General features: G+C 50.1%; 2 protein-coding genes across 2 annotated transcripts in view; one reads left to right on the top strand and one right to left on the bottom strand.

Moving 5' to 3' along the window:
* ARHGAP23 (Rho GTPase activating protein 23) overlaps positions 1–6,911 on the top strand; it is a 69,145-nt gene extending 62,234 nt beyond the window's left edge. Inside the window, exons 23-24 of the mRNA XM_068977928.1 lie at positions 1,145–1,176; positions 5,883–6,911. Coding sequence (XP_068834029.1) covers positions 1,145–1,176; positions 5,883–6,911 — 1,061 coding nt within the window. The remainder of the gene's footprint in view (positions 1–1,144; positions 1,177–5,882) is intronic.
* Positions 6,912–19,938: 13,027 nt separating this feature from the next.
* The window catches only part of SRCIN1 (SRC kinase signaling inhibitor 1), a 46,265-nt gene continuing 45,223 nt past the window's right edge, over positions 19,939–20,980 (bottom strand). Inside the window, exon 21 of the mRNA XM_068977472.1 lies at positions 19,939–20,073. Within this exon, the coding sequence (XP_068833573.1) occupies positions 19,939–20,073 (135 nt within the window). The remainder of the gene's footprint in view (positions 20,074–20,980) is intronic.

A 20,980-nucleotide genomic window follows, 5' to 3' on the forward strand; every position in this document is an offset into this window, starting at 1 on the left:
CCTGGTCACTCAGCCCCTAAGTCCTGCTCCCAGGCCTCTGGCTGTCATAGTAGAGGAGTCCAGGGCCAAGAGGGTACCTTCTGGCTCTAGCCACTAACTCCTCCCACTCTGTGGGTGACCTCCCCCCTTGTGTCTCTGACAGAGGCATAGCACAGCACCCCTAGTTGCAAGAGGCAGGCTGGGGAGGGGGCCAGAGGATGTGGGGGTGGGCATGGCCGAGAGGAGCCCCCCGTCTCTTCTAATCACCTGCTGCCACTCTCCTGCCCGTGTGCGTCGCTGTGTGGTCAGCCCGTCTGCTCTTCTCACTGTGTGCGGGGGAGGGCTGGGGGGGAGGCACCTAACTTGCTTGCTGGAGAGTGTGGATTAACCGCACCTGCCCCCCTTCAGACCCCCAGAGATCCTTGGGTGGGCCTGCTCCCTCCCCAGTCCTGGGGACAGCACTGCAAGACTTATTTCTGGGTCCTTCCCTACCCCAGTGTTAATAAGGGAGTGGAACCCGCATTCCTTCATAACTCTGATAATAAACAGGGGCTTTGCCCCTGAGGACAGCCTGATCTCTGGTCTGGAGGTAGACGCTTTCCAGGCTGTAATCACCAGCCCTGACTACCTCCTGCCCCACTCATTTCCTGCCTGCCCTGTACCCCATCGTTCACGTGGTCCCTCTACCCTCTCGTGTCCCTGAAGTCGGGGGGTGAGGGTAGGTGTAGAGTGCCCCTCCCTGTGCACTGTGTGGTCTCCATTTCTCCAGAGCATCTGTGATTTGCTGTGTGTTGTGGTGGTTTCTGTGAACTGCATCTGATGTTTGGCGTTTTCTCTCTAGTGCTTCAGAGTAACAGGGACAGGAGGGGAGGGGAGAGGCCAAAGAAAAGTCCGCCTTGCCCTTAACCCTGGGCAAATGCAGGTCCAGGGGCCTGATGTCACTTCCTGCCTCAAAAGGAAGTGGTGATTGACATCCTTCTCCGCTCCATCCTTATCCCCCAGGAAATGACATCAGAAGTCCACTACGCTCCCAGGACCTGGGGAGAGCTCAGGTTTCTGAACTCCCTGGTTTCTGAAGCCTTTGAGGAGAGGGAATTGTGTTCGCAAGAATCAGCCTTCTCTTGCCCAATCCAACTTTCATTTTTCTTTTGTTTCTTACCAACAGATTCCACCACCTGTAGTTCAGCCAAGTCTAAGGTGAGTGCCACGGCGATTCTGAAAGTTATGTCCCTGGACAAGCCAGCCCATTTGCTTTTTGGTCACAACAGTTGGAAGAGTTGTGATTAGAACCTTAAAGATTGTTAGTCACTGGGAAGGAAGGTGGGAAACACCTGAGTGTCCAAGGTAAGCTGAGGTCACTCACCTTGGCAGTGCTTGGGGAGATAACTGATGAAGTAGAGGCTCTGGCTTGGGAGTTTGGTGGCCCGAGGCAGTGATGCCTACTGGTTAGGAGCACAGACAGTTGTGGGCCCGTGTCCTGGCTCCACCACTTAGTAGCTTTGGGACGTTAGGCAAGTTATTTAACTTCTTTAAGATCCTCAGCTTCCTCATACTATTTATGAGGATAATATCTACCCTCATAAATGGGGTTAACAACAACTATGAGTGATATAATGATTGTTTTTAAGGTCTTTGCAGAGCCCAAAGCAATGGAAGGGAAATAATAAAGATAAGAACAGAAATAAATGAAACTGAAAACAACGAAGCCTAAGCTGGTTCTCTGAACCAGGTCTCATAGGCAGCTAGTTGCCTGTTCCAGAGCCTGCCCAGTAGGGCAAGGATGCCTGCCCCAGATGAGCCCTGCCTGACTGTTAGTTTAGAGCTTGCAGGCCAGGGGTGTGTCTTAATCAGCTCTGGCTGCCATAACAAAATACTACCTACTGGGTGGCTTAAACAGAAATTTATTTTCTCATGGTTCTGGAGACTAGAAGTCCAAGATCAAGGTGTTAGCATGGTCAGTTTCTGGTAAGAACTGTCTTCCTGGCTTGTAGATGGCTGCCTTCTCACCATGTGAGAAAGAGAAAGTGAACAGGTGTGTGTGTGAGACAAAGAGCAAGCTCTCTGGTTTCTCTGCTTATAAGGGCACTAATGCAGCCATAAGGGCCCCACACTCATGACCTCATATGAACCAAATTACCTCCCAAATGCCCCAAGTACCATAACACTGGGGGCTTAGGGCTTCAACACATGAATTTGGTGGGGGGAACAGTTCTGTCCATAGTAATCAGTGAAATCAGCTAAATGTCTGGTCAAACTGGGCTTATTTCTTTTTGGATCTCTAAGCACTGGCTGAGTCCCAGCAAAATCAGTGTGTCTGACACCAAGCGCATTATATTATCTAGTCATTATATTCATTATATATTAACATATATATACATATATTATATATTTGTTATTTATAATATATATTCATTAGTTCATTATATGTCAGATGAAAGCCCAGAAGGAAGGAAGCCTGCTCTAGTCTAGTGCAGAAGTCCACTGTAACCTCTCCATAGAGCCTCTGCTTGCACACCTCTGGTGACAGGGAGCTCACTCCAGCACAAGACTTCTTTGGCAGGGAGCAAATTAATTATAGTGACCTGAATTTAGTTCCTTGTCCCCTCCACCCCTTGCTCATGCCAGACCCCTGGTTTCCTGTAGCCTCTTCTGGACTGACCCCTCAACCTTTATGTGAACCTGCTGACCTCTGTATTCCCTAGAAGTGACCATTCTGACCTCATTGCTTCTGTAACTTGCCAGGATGAGAGTGTAGTTTGATCAGATGAGCCCAGTGGTCTCTCAAGTCTCCCAGAGAGCACAGGCCAGGAAGGAAGGCCAGGGAAGAGGCCCCCATGCGCCTCACGCTGGTTGTAGCAGTGCTGCAGGTCACGCAGCTTCAGGCAGTGCCTTCTAGACTCACACAATGTGGGCAGCCGTGGCCCAGGAGCTGCAGGCCTGTGAATCCCGAATCCCTGGCAGACTCCGGTTTTCTCAGAGCTAACTGGTATGAGAGAGGGCTGCGGTCCTGGGAGGCAGCGCTGTGTCTCCGTCCCCTGCAGGCAGACCTCGTTTTCTTACACTTTCCTTTGTGCTTTACGGCTATTGTGCTTTTTAAAAAAAAAACACAAATTGAACGTTTGTGGCAACACTATGTTGAGCAAGTCTATTGACACCATTTTTTCCAACAATATTTGCTCACTTTGTGTTGCTGTTCATACTTCTTGTGCTGTTTCAAACTTTTTCATGATAATTATATTCGTTATGGTGTTCTGTGATCAGTGATCTTTGATGTTACTTTTCCAAAAAGATTACGACTCCCTGAAGGCACAGGTATTGTTTAGTGTTTTTCAGCAATGAAGTATTTTTAAATTAAGGTACGTACACTTTTAGACACAGAGCTAGTGCACACTTAATAGACTGCTGTGTGAACATAACTTTCATATGCTTTGGGAAACCAAAAAGTTCATGTGACTCGCTTTATTGTGAGATTTGCCTTATTGCTGTAGTCTGGAACTGAGCCTGCGGTGTCTCTGAGGTGTGCCTGTTACACTGTCGCTGCAGCAGGAGGTGGCCTGTGAGAGGGGTGGCAGGGCAGGTCATTCATTCCAGCCCAGCAGGGGACCAGTCCCAGCATCTGCTTCTACTGAGCCTCCTACGTTCATTCACCTGTTTGTTTAATCACTTAACATTTCTCCAGTGCCTGTTATGTGACAGGCACTGTACTGGGAGTCACGGATGCAAACACGAGCCATGCGACCTTGCTCTCAAAGGACTCGGGGTTTGGTACAGATGATGTGGAAACAAAGCTATTCTGATGTGAGAAAGAGCTGCTGTATGTGTATTTTCAAAGGTCTGTGGAACAGGGAGAGAAGGGATTTCCCAGCTCAGCCAAAGGGAGAGCTGGGTGGGAGGCTGCTGTACAGAGGATGCTGTGTTTGCACTGCGCCCAGTAGGTGGACTTAAGAGTTCATCCCATAAATAGGGTGGGGAGGGGGGCGCGACTAAGGGCTGCCAGTGTTAAGGTGCAAGGCCTATCAAGGGAAGGGTCTGAATCGCCTGAGTGACAGCTGTGTTCAGTTGGGGTCAGGGCAGAGGGGCCCCAGGCAGGTTGTGAGGGCCCTGTGTCTGTGCTTTATCCTCATGGGGGTCTCGTCCTGCAGAGGCCGGAGGCAGTCAGATTCTTGCCTTAGAAGGACTGACTGCTCTTGAGGAGGAGGGGCTAGGATGAGGCAAGGGTGGAGGCAGGGAGTCCTATTTGGAGAGGGCAGAAAGGTCTAGAAAAGGCAGAGTGAGGGTCTGAACATAGGATAATGGGGATGAACCACTTGGGGAGTCATTTCTGGAGAATCTAGAGGAAGGAGGGGAGAGGGAGGAATCAGAGTCACCTGAGGTGAGGACGTGAATCTTGGCAGTCTAGGGCAGGGGTAGGGAACGTAATGAGGCTCCAGGTAGTGAGTTTCAGGTGCTAGCAGACCCCTTGGTAGAGGCAGATTTGCAGTTGGAAGAGGAGTTCTGGATGGAGCTCGAGAAATAAAGAATTTGGTGTTGGAGAGGGAGACCTCGGGGGCAGGATATTCCCAGGGAGAGAGAAGAAAAAAGGGGCTGAGAACAGAGGCCTGAGAACATGGCTTCTTAAGGGGTAAGAAGAGGAAAACGAGCCTCGCAGGAGACAGAGGAGAGGCCAGAAAGGCAGGATTAAAAACCAGGTGGAGGAGGCAGTGATGGGCAGCTTGGGCTCTGCTAGAGGATCATGGAAGGCCAGGACCAAAAAACACCCACGGGCTCAGCAGTGAGAACAGTGGCAGAAAGCTGCCCACGTTGCAGCTGTAGATCACAATTTGGGAGTGGCTTCAATCCAAACCATCAGGTTGTGCAGGATTCTTAAGCCACTTTTGGCAGCAGAACTGGTGGTTGGATTGATCTGGAGTTGGGGACTGTGGAGGTGGAGAGCTGGTGGAAAAAAAAAAAGTGAAAATGTTAGTCACTCAGTCCTGTCCGACTCTTTGCGACCCCATGGACTGTAGCCCTCTGTTCGTGGAATTCTCCAGGCAAGAATACTAGAGTGGGTGCCATTCCCTTTTCCAGGGGATCTTTCTGACCCAGGGATCCAACCTTGGTCTCCTGTGTGACAGGCAGATTCTTTACCATCTGAGCCACCAGTGGGGTGCTGGTGGGACCACAGAAATGCTTAGGGTGTTATGGGAAGGGACCTGAGTTTGGGTGGGTTGCCACAGAGAGGCTGTCCCTACTGAATAAGTAGAAAGGCAGGTTTCCTGGTGAGACTGAGTGGAGAGGAAGGGAAGGAAGTTATGGTCAGAGAAAGGTGCAGGCTCTGGTATCATAACCCAGGATAGTATAGGCGAAATGGGTTCAAACTGTCAAGTGTCATTTCGCTGTTTAGAGTCTGTTTAGTGGGTTGCCATTTCCTTCTCCAATGCATGAAAGTGAAAAGTGAAAGTGAAGTCGCTCAGTCGCAACTGACTCTTAGCGATCCCATGGACTGCAGCCTACCAGGTTCCTCCGTCCATGGGAGTTTCCAGGCAAGAGTACTGGAGTGGGTCGCCAGTGCCTTCTCCAATTAGTAGAGCTTGAGTCTAAAAGGATTTATGCGACACTGGATGTGGAGAATGGAATGAAAATTGGGGCGAGGTGAGAAACCAGCCCCCAGCTCGCAGGAAAAAGCTGAGAGTCTGGATTAAGACCAGAGGAGGCGCCAAGGAGGCTTCAGAATTGAGGGGGCGGGGGTGGTAGGCTCTAGAGAGGATCTGCTTGGGACAGCCGTCCGGGGGGAAACAGCGGACGGTGCCGGTGGGGGTGCTGGGCTTGGCTTGGCCCTGTCAAGATTAGGTGCTGTGGTGTGGGGGGTGTAGGGGCTGGAGCTTGGAGGGCGCCCCCGGCCCACTGACCTGTCTCCCGCACAGGGCTCATGGGCCCCCAAGAAGGAGCCGTACACCCGGGAGATGCTGGCGATCTCCTTCATCTCGGCGGTCAACCGCAAGCGGAAGAAGCGGCGGGAGGCGCGGGGACTGGGCAGCAGCACAGACGACGACTCGGAGCAGGAAGCGCACAAGCCTGAGGCGGGGGCGCCGGCGCCGCGGGCCCAGGACCGGCCGGAGGGGCAGCGGCCGGGAGCCGCCGCCCCCGAGGCCCCCGGACGCCTCAGCCCCCCAGCGGCGCCGGAGGAGCGGCCGGCTGCGGACACGCGCTCGATCGTCTCGGGCTACTCCACCCTGTCCACCATGGACCGCAGCGTGTGCTCGGGCGCCGGGGGCCGGCGGGCGGGCGCGGGGGACGAGGCGGACGACGAGCGCAGCGAGCTGAGCCACGTGGAGACGGACACGGAGGGCGGCGCTGGGTCCGGGGGGCGCCCGGCGCGCCGGCCCTCGTTCAGCTCGCACCACCTGATGCCCGGCGACACCCTGGCGCGGCGCCGCCTGGCCCGGAGCCGCGCGGACGGCGAGGGCGCGGGCGCGGCCGCCGGGCTGCCGGGCTCGGCCTCGTCTAGCAGCCAGGAGTCGCTGCGCCCCCCGGCGGCCGTGGCGGCGGCGGCGGCGGCGCTGAGCTCGCGGCCCTCGCGCCTCGAGGCGCTGCGGCTGCGCCTCCGCGGCACCGCCGACGACATGCTGGCCGTGCGGCTGCGGCGGCCGCTGTCCCCCGAGACGCGGCGGCGCCGGAGCAGCTGGCGCCGCCACACAGTGGTTGTGCAGAGCCCGCTGACCGACCTCAACTTCAACGAGTGGAAGGAGCTGGGAGGCGGGGGTCCCCCGGAGTCCGCGGGCCCTCGGGCGCACAGCGACAACAAGGACTCGGGCCTCAGCAGCCTGGAGTCCACCAAGGCGCGGGCCCCGTCGACCGCCGCCTCTCTGCCCCCCGCGCCCGGGGACCCGGGAGCCCCGCAGAGCCAGCCGCCGCGCCGCTCGGCCGCCTCCCGCCTCCATCAGTGTCTGTGACACCGCCCGCGCCGGTCACCCCGCCCCCGCCCCGGTTTCCCAGGAGTCGTCTTTGCCTGCACCCCTTCTCTGGTCGCCCATGGGAGCATCCGGGTGCAAGTGGGGGGCGCTGAGGCCGCGCCTCTGGTTTGTGCGCTGGAATTGGTCGGAAGAAGCCGGGGCTGGACACGGAGTGGGAGTGGAAGGCAGGGACTCCGAGGCTGAGGAGGCCGAGAAGGGTTAGGCTACTGCGGCTCCGTGCAGGGCTGCGAGGGTCTCTGTCCCCTGGATAAGTCTGCCCTTCTGGGCTCTTGTGTCTGCACTTAGGGACCCTTATCGGCCCATGGGGTGTGGATAGGGAGCCCCTAAGGCTCAGACCAAGAAGACACTGGGTGATGCTGGCTCCTCACGCCTTTCCTCTGCCCTCGCCGCGCGCATTAGCCCCTAGCTGCCAGCTCAGGTGGGGGTGTGTGTGTGTGTATGTTGGGGGAGAGGAGGTAGGGCGATAGTGTCCGTGGGGGGCGGGTGTGTGTGCGTGTGTGCGCGAGTGTGTGTTCTCACTGTCCAAGTGTCTCCGTAGCAACTCCTGCCACTCCTGCCCCTTTCCTGCCCCGCCCCCATCAGGGCTCCCTGTCTTCCGCGCACACAGGGGTCCTGCTCCCCTGCTGCTTGTCAGAGCCAGAGAAGAGGGGTGGGGCCCCTCCACAGAGGCAGGACTGACACTGACCAGGGTTACTCACCGACCTTTTTCCAATCTTTACATTACGACCATGGGGAGCTGCCTGTGCCCCAGACCGTCTGGGGAGGGTCCAGAGTCCCCCCTGCTAGACCTCTTGCCCCTCTTCTTGTTCTTCCAGCTGTGCCTGCTCCTTCCACAGCTAAGGCACACGGGCCCCACCTTCTTCCCCTTAAGAGGGAGGGTAGAAAACATCCTTGGTGTCTAAGTGTCTGTCTCTCACACTCTCATTCACTCACTCTCTCTCTCACACACACACACAGATGGATGGGATCTGCGCTGGGCTGCTCCTTCAGGAAGGGCAGGACCCAGCGCCCTCTTGCCCCCACAGTTGTAAATAGATCTCAGATCACAGGCCTCTCCACCCACGTCCTCACTCATCCCAGGGAAGCCCAGGGGCTTGTGAACCCACTGCCACGTCGATCGGTCCCCTTGTTTTATGCAAAGATTTGCTGTAAAGTAGATTTCTTGATCCTCCCTCCCTCATCCTTTATTGTAAATATTGTCTCTAAATGTGTAACATATTATAAAGAATTTATAAGGATTTTTAAAGATGTTTTGCTCATTTAAAAGTGTTGTAACAGTGTTGAATAAGCCTCTGCCCGACGTCCGCATGTCTCCTCTCACTGTGTCCTTGACACACCTCTCTAGGCGACAACTAAGATTTCCTGCTTCTGAAAAGTCCTGTCTGAACAGTATAGTCTATACCTTGGAAATAAATGGCCTTCCTTGAGGCACGAGTCAGCTGTCTCACTTGTTTGGGAGGGAGGAGAGGGGCAGAGTGGGGCTGGGAGGGGTTGAAAGTGAGGTACCTGGCCCACGGAGCAGGGGCAGTGGGGCTGGGCCAGGTGGTGACTTAGAAGACAAACCTCTGCTTCCTGGTAGCTTGGAGGTGTCCTGGGAGACTGGCTTGAGCAATAACTAGGGCACAGAAGATAAGATGGAAGGGTGCTGACCCTCATCACTGCAGAAGATTTTCACGCACCCGCTCTGTTTTCCTGCAGAGACCAGGAAGGGCACAGGCACCTTCCTTCTCAGGGCTGTCTGGACCTTCAGAATGGTCCAGAGGTGCTGGCCAGCAGAGAGGAGGCTTTGGGAAAGCCCAGGGCCCTCCCTCCTGGCCAGCTGTCATCACAGGCACTCCGGATCCAGACAAGAAAGAGGACAGTGTGGATTTTGCCCTTTGTCTTATTCACATACATAAGCTTACAACCTGGGATGGGCTTTCTTCCACGTCATGTCTCTATAGTCGCTCCTGCCAGCTTCAGGCTGTCTCTGATGACGCTAGTAGCCATCTGTAGGAAAAACAGATGACAGTCATCAAAGAGAACCTAGGGAGGAGCCTTGGAGCTGGGAAGAGCTTAGTGGCTCACTGAAATCTGCTTCCTTCTTCTACCTCTGTCCCGGAGGTTGTTTTTGATTGGCACATGGGCTAAGAGCTACTGTTATTGTGGGCTCACACCAGCCCCCAACGGCTTTGTATGTCCTTAATTAATCCTCCAAAACTCTTTGGAGCTATGGTCACAATATTGCTGTCTCCATTTTTATATGTGAGGAAATTTTAAGCAGAGAGAGATGACATACTTGTCCAGGGTCACACAGCTAATAAGCAGTAAAGGCAGGATAAATCTAAGCCCAGAAAGACATAAGGACAGGGTTGCTGCCCACTGGGCTTCCTTCATGCTATAGTAGGCTTTGCGTGAGAATAGATCAAAAACCAGGTTTCTCTGGTGGCTCAGTGGTAAAGAATCCGCCTGCCAATGCAGGAGACAGCTTTGGGCACTGGGCCAGGAGGATCCCCTGGAAAAGGAAATGGCAACCCACTCCAGGATTCTTGCCTGGAAAATCCCACGAGCAGAGGAGCCTGGCAGGCTTATAGTCCACGGGGTCACAAAAGTGTCAGACACGACGTAGCAACTAAACAACGACAGATCAAAACCCTGTGCTTTCCTCCAAAACTAAACAGAAATGAAGACATCCCCAGTAACGAAAAGCAGGCAATTTGTCATCAGCAGGCCTGCCCTATAGGAAATAATGGAGTCCGGTGAGCTGAAATGAAATACACTAGATGGTAACTTGAATCCATAGGAAAACATAAAGGACACCGTTAAGAGGAACATGTAGGCATTATAAAAGACAGTATAAACATTTTTATATATTTATTTATTGGCCACATCACATGGTTTGTGGCATTTTAGTTCCCCAGCTAGGGATCGAATTTATGCCCTCTACAGTTTCCACTGGAGGACTCCGCAGAGAGTCCTAACCACTGGACTGCCAGGGAATTCCCATAAACATCTTTATTTGTAATTCTTCTATTTTTTTGTCCTTAACTCCCTGTTTTTTAAAAGTAGTTGCATAAGATGATAATTACAAAACTGTTGACAGGCTTATAATGTATGAAGATCAAATTTTTATGACAATAAGAGCATAAAGGAGTCAGGAGAGAATGGAGTTATAATGAAGCAAAGCTTTTGTATGTTATGAAAATTAAGTTAGTATTAATCTAAACTTATTGTAACCCCCAGGGCAACCACTAAGAAAATAACTCTCTCAAAATATTATAAATGAAAAAACAGCAAATTTAAAGGTACAGTAGAAAATATCTGTTTCACACAAAAAAGGGAAGGAGTCAAGGACTAGAAAAATAACAAAAACATAAGACATATGAAAAACAGCAAACTGGCAGGCATAAATCCTACCTTATCAGTAATTATATTGAATGTAAATGGAGTAAACACCCTAATCAAAAGACAGAGACTGGAAGAATTGATTAAAAAACATGCTCCAACTACATGCTGTTCACAAAACCTCTACTTTAGATTCAAAGACACAAAATAATTGAAAGTGAAAGAATGGAAAAAGATACAAAATGATGAAAGAGTTATGAAAGAGAGCCTGAATGGTTATACAGGTATGAGATAAAATAGGCTTTAAAGATTAAAAAAAAATCATTACTAGAGACAGGAAGGATGTTTTATAAGAGTAAAAGGGTCAGTCTACCAAGATAAAATGATTATAAATATATATGCTTCAAAAAAAGATCTTCAAAAAACGAAGATCATGGCATCTGGTCCCATCACTTCGTGGCAAGTAGATGTGATAACAATGGGAACAGTGAAAGACTTTATTTTCTTGGGTTCCCAAATCACTGCAGATGGTGACTGCAGCCATGAAATTATAAGATGCATGCTCCTTAAAAGAAAAGCTATGACAAACATAGGCAGCGTATTAAAAAGCAGAGACATTACTTTACCAACAAAGGTCTGTATAGTCAATCTATGGTTTTTCCAGTAGCATGTATGGATGTGAGAGTTGGACTGTGAAGAAAGCTGAGTGCCGAAGAATTAATGCTTTTGAACTGTGGTGTTGGAGAAGACTCTTGAGAGTCGCTTGGACTGCAAGGAGATTCAATCAGTCAGTCCTAAAGGAAATCAATCCTGAATATTCATTTGAAGGACTGATACTGAAGCTGAAGCTCCAATACTTTGGCCACCTGAGGCAAAGAGCTGACTCATTAGAAAAGACCCTGATGCTGGAAAAGATTGAAGGTGGGAGGAGAAGGGGACAACAGAGGGTGAGATGGTTGGATGGCATCACCGACTCAATGGACATGAGTTTGAGCAAGCTCTGGGAGATGGTGAAGGACAGGGAAGCCTGGGATGCTGCAGGCCCTGGGGTCACAAAGAGTCAGACATGACTGAGTGACTGAACAACAACAATATATTTTTCTAACAACAAAACCTGAAGCAGAAACTAACAGAATTGAAAGGAAAGTAGACAATTTGAAGCAATAGTTGGAGAAAATTCCAGTGGTTAGAGCTCCATGCTTTCACTGCCAAGGGCACAGGTTCAATCCTTGGCCCCTCAAGTTGTGTGGTGTGGCCAACAAGCAAACAAAAATCAAAACAATAGTTGGACATTGTCACTTTCAATAATGACTAGAACAACTGGACAGAAGATCAGTAAGGAAGTAGAAAGTGTGAACAATACTATGAGCCAACTAGATCTAACAATCTCCAAAGAAGCTTCCACCCAACAACAACAGAATATACATTTTCCTCAAGTGTACATGGAACATTCTTCAGGATAGACCAAAAGCTAGGCCATAAAACATGCCCAGAACACTTACATTACAATTAAAATTTTAATAAATTTAAAAGGATTGAAATCACACAGAGTTTGCTCTCCAAACACAAGGGAATTAAGTTAGAAGTTAGCAACAGAAGGTTTTGGGAAGTTCACAAATGTGGCAATATAAAAGTACACTCTTAAATATCTAATGAGTCAAAAAAGAAATCACAGGGAAAATTAGAAATACTTTAAGATAAACGAAAGCAAGAGCACAGCATGTCAAAGCTTACGGGATGCAGCTACATTAGCTCTGAGAGGGAACTTTATAGCTGTAAATGTCACTGGCAATGAGATTTCAAATCAACACCGTAACCTTGCATCTTAAGAAACTAGAAAAAGAAAAGCAAACTAAACCCAAAACAAGCCAAAGGATGGAAATAATAAAGAATGGAAATAAATGAAGCAGAAAATACAAAAAAATAGAGAAAACTGATTAATCTAAAAGTTGGTTCTTGGAGAAGGTCAACGAAACTGACAGATATTTAGTTTTTTTTCTTGGTCAGTCTAACTAGGTATTCATCAGTTTTGTCAATCTTTTCCAATAACTAACTTTTAGTTTTATAATTTTTAATTAATTTTCTTTTTTTTCTATTTTCATTTGTCATTTAAAAAAATGCAAATCACAACCACAATGAGATACCATTTCACACTCACCAGGATAGATTAAATCAAGAAAATAGAAAATAACAAGTGTTGCTGAAGATATGGAGAAATAGGGACCCTGGAATATTGCTGGAGGCAGTGCAAAATAGTACAGCTACTATGAAAAGTAGTTTGATGGTTCCTCAAAAAATTAAACATAAAATTACCATATGATCCAGCAACTCCACATCCAGCTTCATACCCAATAGAAATGAAAACATATGTCCCAGCAGAAACTGGTGCCTGAGTATTTATAGCAGCATTGTTCATCATAACCAAAAGGTGGAAATAGCTCAAATACCATAAATAGATAAACAAATCATTGTATATACATAAAATGAAATAGTATTCAGCCATAGAAAGAAAGAAATCTTGCCACTTGCGACAACATGGATAGATCTTGAGGACATTAGGCTGCAGGAGACAAGTCAGATAGAAAGGACAAATACCATATGCTCTCATTACATATGGAATAAAAAAAAAAATCTTACAGAGAACCAATGGTGGTTGACAGAAGTGGGGGTGGGAATGGGGTGAAATGGGAGAAGGGAGTCGAAAGGCACAAGCTTTCAGTTATACTTTAAGTCAGTCCTGGGGATGTAATGTACAGTGTGGCAACTATAGTTAATTATACTGTTGTACTGCATAGTTGAAAGCAAAAGAGTAAATCTTTACTAAGAGAGAAAATCTTAAGAATTCTCATCACAAGAACAAAATTTTCTCTATGGATGGTGAGAGATGTTAACTAGACTTACTGTGATGATCATTTTAGAATATACCCCAATATTCCATCATTATGTTGTATACCTGAAACTGATACAATGTTGTGTGTCAGTTGTACCTCAATAAAGAAGTCTTTATCACTCACCCCACTTATTTCTATAAGGATGAACAATCTAAAAATGAAATTAAGGAAACCATTCTATTTATAATAGCATCAAAAATAATAAAACATGTAGGAATAGATTTAATAAAAGTGCAAAACTTGTACCAAGAAAATGAAAATATCGTGAAAGAAATTTTAAAAGATCTTAATAAATGGATATTCCATGTTTTAGAAGATCTTATGTTGTTAAGTTGGCAGATTTAACACAATCCCTATTAAAATCCCCATTTTTGGGGTCTTTTTCGGCAGAAATTGACAAACTGATCCTAAAATTCCTATGGAAATGTGAGGGACGTAGAACAATCAAAACAATCGTGAAAAAGAAAGTTCCCAATTTCAAAACTTACCACCAATCAAGACATTGTGCTACAGGCATGAGGCTAGACATATACTTCATAGGAAAACTCCAGATCTGTTTGGGTTGAACTCAAGGAATAAGGATTTTTCTCTGACATGGGCAGGTGGAAGGACTACAGTGGTGGGTCTGAGCTGAAGCAGAGAGTCTGTGGATTTGAGTGAAATTCCTGGCACGTGGCCAGGGGTATGGGGTGGAGCTTCCTGCCAGATGTCATTAAGAGTGCTGTCAACCAGTCGGCATTAGGGAATGTTGAGGGAGCCTATGTCAGCTAATGGGTACAGTGGCCTTGGGCCCAAGGCCCTGGCGCGGTAAAGGATGCTTTGCTGCCCTGTGAGTTTAGGGTCACTTAAGCCATTCAGAGATCAAAGAGGAAGAACACTGCCAGGGGACTCAGAGATGTGCAGATGCTGAGGGAGAAAATATGTGGACCTCCCAGGTTCCTATTGGTAAAGAAGCCCCCTTTCTACTAGCAATTAGAAGCTGGCTCTGAGACCAACCTGAGGTCAGTCAAATCCTTTGCTCAGTCACTCTCCCCATCAGTAGACAGGAGGTAATGATACCAATAGCCCATATGGTAAGGATTAAATGAACACTTAATACGTGTGTTTGTGTGCTCAGTTGCTTTAATCGTGTCCAACTCTTTGCAATCATGGACTGTAGCCTGCCAGGCTCCTCTGCCCATAGGATTCTCCAGGCATATATACTGGACAGGGTTGCCGTGTCCATCTCCAGGGGATCTTCCTGGAGATCTCCCAGGGATTGAACCTGTGTCTCCTGCGTCTTCTGCATTGCAGGTGGATTCTTTACCCACTGAGCCACCTGGGAAGTCCTTAATATGTGTAATGATGAGTATTAAAAGCACCAAGAAAGCATGGCTAACAGGAGAGATGGGCCGTGGGTCTGAGTCTTAGCTCCATCACTCTGTAGCTACAAAGTCTCTAAGACTCAGGTTCCCCTCCCTCAGCCATCGGATCGTTCACTGTGAATGAGTTTGGCCGTCATCTGCACCCCACCCTCACCCTACCTCATCACACCACAGCCATAGGTAAACTCTGAAAACAGCATCAGATCATGTCGCCTTCTGACTCGACCCTTCTATTGGTTCAATGGCCTGAGAAGAAATATACCTTCCTTGCTACATTTGCCCAAGACCAAGACCTCCTGCGACGCTGTGCCCCCTTGCCAATTCTCAGTCTACTTGGTTTTCATTCATTTTCTAGAACCCACAGATAACTTCCTACCTCAGGGCCTTCTGTGGGGGACACCCAGCCACCAGCTCCCTTGTCGATTCTGAAGACCTTCCCTCATGTGACCTCAGGGCCTCTGGTCATACTCTCTGAGGTGGTCTTCTTTACTCAGCCACCACCTTTGCAGGCCTGCTTGCCTTCCTGGGGCATGGCTCACTGTCTGTCATGATTTTGCTCAGGAACTTCTGTTTTGGCTGGGTCTCCTCCTAGGCGCTGAGCCATAGTCCCAGTGAATCAATAAGCAGCACCCAGCCAGGAGTAGACAGCTGGGAGGTATTTGAAGGACGAATGAAGTGCCTGGCCTAACTCCTGCCATGCACGGATGGTCTCACTTATGACTTGATCTTGAACTGTTGGTGAATGGGGTGATTCTGGAAGATGAAGGGGTTTTGGCTACTTGCCCAGCTTGCTGGAAATAGGATGGGAGACAGAAGGCAAGATCTGCTGCCTTTTAAAAAGGACAAAAGGGGTGGGGTCTGACTTTCAGTCAGATCTCAAGGGCTACTTGGCAGGTGGATGACCCAGGGAGGGGGCATTCCCTGCGGACAGCAAGCACATCCTCAACCTAAGTGTGACTGGGTTCCAGCGAGGCCTGGAAAAGGGTGGTTCTAGGCCACTGCCATCATCTCATGGGATGGAAGGGATGGTTTTACAGGAGGAGGTAGAGGAGACCCAATAATACCCCAGGTCTCGGCCACGCTGGAGAATGCCTAGCAACGCAGCCTCAAGGATGATTAGAACACACCGGGACAGGGGCACAGCCCTCAGGACTCCAGGGAAACCTGAGAAACCCAAGCGGGTCAGCTGGCCCACTTGACAGCAGGCCAGGCTAGACTCAGATGTGGTAGCCTGGAAGGGTTCAGGCAGCTTGCTGGCTATAGGGTCAGGGCTCAGGGCCCCACCCAAACAGCATCTAGGGTAAATCTCCTGTCAGGGGTCTTCCAATTTCAGAGGCAACCATGGTGTAAGAGGAACCAGTAGGCCTCTGAGGAGGACAAAGCAGAAATGCAATGTGACTGGAGCTAAATCTTCAGACTAGTATTTTGCAAACTGTGGGTTCTGACCCTTTCAAGGGTCATGAAATCCAGAGTGGGCTGTGACCAAATGTTTACAATTTAACCGAAAATAGTGGAGTTCATAGTATACAGCAGGTGCTATTTCGCTAAATATGTGGGTGTTTGTGTACGTGTGGACATGTCTAAATCACTGAGATGAAAAATGGATTTCTTACTGAGATACAGCTGAGAAAATCAGTTTGAAAGCTGATGTTCTTGATAGGATGGATGGAGACCATTAAAGGGTCAGCTCACCCAAAGGGCAGGAGGCTGAGGCCCGCTCCAGGGAACAGCTGGAGGTAAGCAGACTGGATTTAGTTTTGGGGGGAAGGCATTGGTTTTGGAGTCAGGCAGAGCTGGACACCAATGCTGACTGTGCATCTGACTAGCTGTGTGATAGTCGGTAAGACACCTGCCACGCCCGGCTTTGTCACTGGCAGGAGTCAGTGATGCCAGGAGCATCCTCGCTGACGGTGGAGTTGGCACCCCATGACTTAGTGGTGTTCCTCTCCAGCGTCCAGATGATGTTGGCTCTCAAGGGCCCTTGAGGGCAGCAACAGCCCCCCCAGGCCCTGATTCCACCTCTCCCACTTCGTGCTCTGCCTGCTAAGTCTTCTGCCCGCTAAGTTGTAAGGCAGTTGGCTGCCAGGAACTCCCCCTCCCCGCCACCCGCCCCAGCACCTTCCAGGGTGAAGATGAGAAATAATGAGACAGCAGCCTCTAGGAAGGAGATCCAGGAGAGGAAAAAGAAACAAGTTTTATTTAAGCCCCAAACACTCAGCTAGAAAAACCAAAAAGGAAAGTGCAGGAAAGTGGGGGAAGAAAAGGGACATTAAAAAAGAGACAGAGAAAACACAGCAACCCTTTTCCATTTAGAAGTTGTCAAGTTACACTGACAGAGGTCACAGAATACCCACAGAAGCCATCACTGCTACACCGACATGGGCCCTACGGGGGACAGGGTGGGTGTGAGCCGGGCTTGCCCTGGGGGGTCCCACCTGGGACCCTTCGCAGAGCCTCAGGCCTGAGGCTCCTGGGGAAACAGCATATTGTGGAAGGGGTGGGAGAGAAGCCCCCCATGCGAGTAACACAGCACAGTGGGCAGGGGCTGGGGGGACCAGGTACAGGGGTCCCCCCAGACGTCTTGGTTTTCTCTTGGTCAAGCACACATTGATGGACAGAGCAGTGAGGCGCATGCAGCTGGGGGGGCTTTGACGTGCTGGGGACTTTGAGAGGGCCCAGGGGCTGGGGGCTTGAGAGGGGAGCCAGAACCAGTGGTGCAGGGATGAGGGAACACACACTCAGGCGCTTCTACACTTGGGGTCTACACACATGTGCATGCACGCACCTCCATGTACACCCCTCCATGTACACATACAGGTCTCACAGCTGCCATGTCTGCACACACATACTACACACGTTCTTACACACCAAGCTTCTCCACGCCAAGGTGCAGCCAATGCCCAGGCTGGTCACATGCACCACTGTGGGCATGCCTCCCTGCACACACGTGGAAGGTCATGTCTGTGCATGCTCATGCTTCCTTTCCTCTGCACACCGATAAATGGACTAGTGCCAGTGGATACACACACACATACACACACACACAGAAGTTGCGCACAACTCCTCCTATAAATGTGCTGGCACCAAAGTGAAAGGTACAGATTCCACTGGGCTCCACATTAGCAGTGGGTGGGGTGGGGCACATGACTCCCTCCATTTGCCCCCTAATGGATGGACACGCCCCCCCTTCCCCTCCCCCACAAAGGGACATTCAACTCAGGACAATGACGGTGGGGCAAACATTCAGGGCACAGGGCTGAGGGTGGGAGGTGGGGCAAGGGAAAAGTAGCAAGCAAAGAGTAATGGAGTGGAGGGAGGAGGGGGCACCACTCCCCCCTCCCCTCCCAGGTCAGGGGGTCTCTGTACAGCCGAATCAAACCAAACCATTTCACTGGACCACAGAAACCAGGCCGATGCGCCCACCCTCCAGCCCCCTCCCCCGCCAAAACAGCGGCCAGGGAGAGTGCTGTGGTTTTCTTTTTTTTTTTTCTTTTTTAAATATTTATATATATTTATATTACGTATATTATATATATATAATATGTAAATATATTTTTAAAACAATATAAAATGTTAAGACACTTCACTTAAATGTAAAGAGTTGCCTGCAATTAAAAGTAATTGCATCATTTATGAGGTCCTTTTTTTTTTTTTTTTTCCTATTTTCCAGGGTTTTTTTTTTTGAGGGGGAGGGATTTTTTTTTTCCTCTTCTTTTGTTATTTTTCAAAAAGGCTTGCTTGCCTTTGTACAAAAATGATCCAAAGCTAGAAAACAAGGATGAACCAACAAAAACAACAACAAAAAAAGAAAATGAAGTAACACAACCCAGTGTCCCCTCCCTCCCCAAGCCTCAACAGCTCCCCCGGCTCTCCTCAGGTGCCAGGCCCCAGAAGGTTCTGCTCCTCCAGTGGCTCCTTCCCTCTGTGCTTCCTGCAGGGGGTGATTAATTCCAACCCCCTCCTCCCCTGTGCTTCGTCCACTTTGTGCTCCAAACAGGAATCCTGCTCCCTGGGGACCTCTCTCCATCCTCCTCCTCCCCCACCCACAGAATCTCCCTGCTGGCCCCTCACTGTGCCCTGCGGGTGGCGGGGGGGTTGCTGAGAGCCAAAACTGATCTCTCCCTCCCCTTCTCAGGACCCCCACCAAAAGCCTCACTGCCCACAGCCTCTGCAAGGTGGGTGCCCATGGGCCAGAGGTTGGGGGCACTGGCTGGCTGGTCAGGCCTCGAGGACCCTTGAGAATCTCACCAGGGTCACCAGCTCCCCATTTTAAAAACCATCTCTAACGCCTTCCCTGAAAACCCTCAAATCTCAGAGAGAATGGTTAAAGGTCAAGTCAGCCCACCTGTGGGGTCAGAGCTGTCCTTGCTGCCCCCCATCAACCCCCTCTCTATTGCCCCCCACTTCCCTCACAACCAGACCCTTCCCACCCTCTAGGCCTCCAAGTCTAATTTGCTAGGCCCTTCATTCTTGTCCATCCCACCCCATTAAATAAGTTAATGTCATTTAAAGTGCTAAATTAGGAAACTAAAAGTACCAGATACCCCTCCTCGGGGCTGCCCTCTCCCAAGGCAGTGTCCCCAGCATCAGGCTGTCTGCTCAACCCACCGTCCACAGCCAGCAGTCCAAAGGTGCCCCATTCCTCCCATTGGCACGGGCCAGGCAGCTCCTCACCGCAGGGAGGTGGTTCCGGGAAGCTAGCTCCTCTCCAGGGACACACAGATTCAGTGGCGTCACACCACCCTGAGGCCCCTCTGACTCTGGCCTCCCTCTCCAGCCCACCTGTCTTGACTCCAGGCCCACCCGGGCATGAGTGGATGGGAGCAGAGAAGCAGCAGAATTCAGTCGTGTCCCGAGGGTGGGCAGGTGGGGCGCCTCCAGGGCCAGAGTCTCCTTACGTCCAGTTTTCTAGCCTGGTTTTGGGGTTGGTCCAATGTCCAGGTTTTCCTCCAGGAAGGTTTCTGAGGAAGGGGAAAAGGGGGTGTCTTGCTGCTCCAAGTCTCCGTGGCTCAGAGTTTGTTTGGAGTGCTCTTGGGAAGGGTGGGAGAAAGTGAGAAGGGAGGGCAGGGGTGCAGGAACTTCAGGATGAACCCGGGAGGTAGTGTGGGCAAAGAGACAAGGGAAGGGCGATGGCAGGAAGTGCGCCATTTTGGAATCGGAAATCAAGGGAAGGTGGTGTGTTTTGGTCTTTAGTGTTACTGGTTTGCTTTTTTTTCTTTCCTTAAGAAAAAAAACACGAAAGTGAATCATTCAAAAAACCAAAAACACCAACAGGGGATGGGCAGAGAGAGCTGAGAGGGCCAACATCCATGGCAAACCCTTCAGAGATTCTGGACAATGAGGTGGAAATGAAGGGAAACAGAGGAGAGAGAGACATGGCAGGGAAAGGGGAGGAGGGCAGGCTGGGGTGGGGTTATAAGGAAGCTTCTAGAAGGAGATGGAAGAATTTCTCGCTCCAAAGGAAGTCAATACGGGGATGGAGGTTCTGGAAGCCGAAGGCTTTTCTGAGACTGGGCTTGAGGTCTCATTCGAACCACTCATCTCTTTAGACGGTTTAGTGGCCTAGAACAAAAGCAGAGGTTGGGGTCAGAGGGAAGAAGGGGAGCCTTTGTGCTGGCCCCCAGTTAGTTTTTTTTAGGTTCTCAGTTATCTGTTTTACACATAGAAAGTGAAAGAAAGTGAAGTCGCTCAGTCGTGTCCGACTCTTTGCGACTCAATTCCATGGACTGTAGCCCCACCAGGCTTGTCTATCCATGGAATTTTCTAGGCAAGAGTACTGGAGTGGACTGCCATTTCCTTCTCCAGGGTTTCTTCCCGACCCAGGGATTGAACCCGGGTCTCCCGCATTGCAGGCAGATGCTTTACCATCTGAGCCACCAAGGAATCCCAATCTTTAATACATAGTAGTATTTACATGTCAGGCCCAATCTCCCAATTTATCCTACCCTACAGTTTTAAAAAATGAAAAATCTCCACAAATCCAAGAGAAAATTAACTGCAAAAACCAGAAACGAGAGGAGCAGCTGGAGAGAGTGGTCCTCTGAGACAGGGGAAGAAGGTGCCAGAGCAGGGGTAGAAAGGGGAACACAGGGTTGGAACAAAGGGCCCAGGGTGGGTGGTAAGTCCACGGTTACTGACAGGAAAGACAGAAGGCAGGAGAGAGACCGGAGAAGCACAAGGAAGGCCAGCCCAGGACCAGAAGGGGGAGTAGGACTGGAAGCAGAACCAGACCAGGTCGGGAGGGGGAGAGGGCAAGGAAGGGAAGGAAGGGATGAAACATTAGCTGCCGAAGGGGAGGCAGGAGGGGAGAAGCAGCCCGACCAGGGCCCCCTCCAACTTCAGCAGGAGGTCTTCTGGTGGAAGCTGAAGAGTGAACTTGTCCTCCTGGACCCTCAGGATGCCCATGCCCACCCCCACCTCCTGCCCCACAAGTGTCCCTCCAACTTTGAGCTGTGCCTTGTGGGTAATG

This window comes from Capricornis sumatraensis, chromosome 8, assembly GCF_032405125.1.
Source record: "Capricornis sumatraensis isolate serow.1 chromosome 8, serow.2, whole genome shotgun sequence".
Taxonomy (NCBI): Eukaryota; Metazoa; Chordata; class Mammalia; order Artiodactyla; family Bovidae; genus Capricornis; species Capricornis sumatraensis.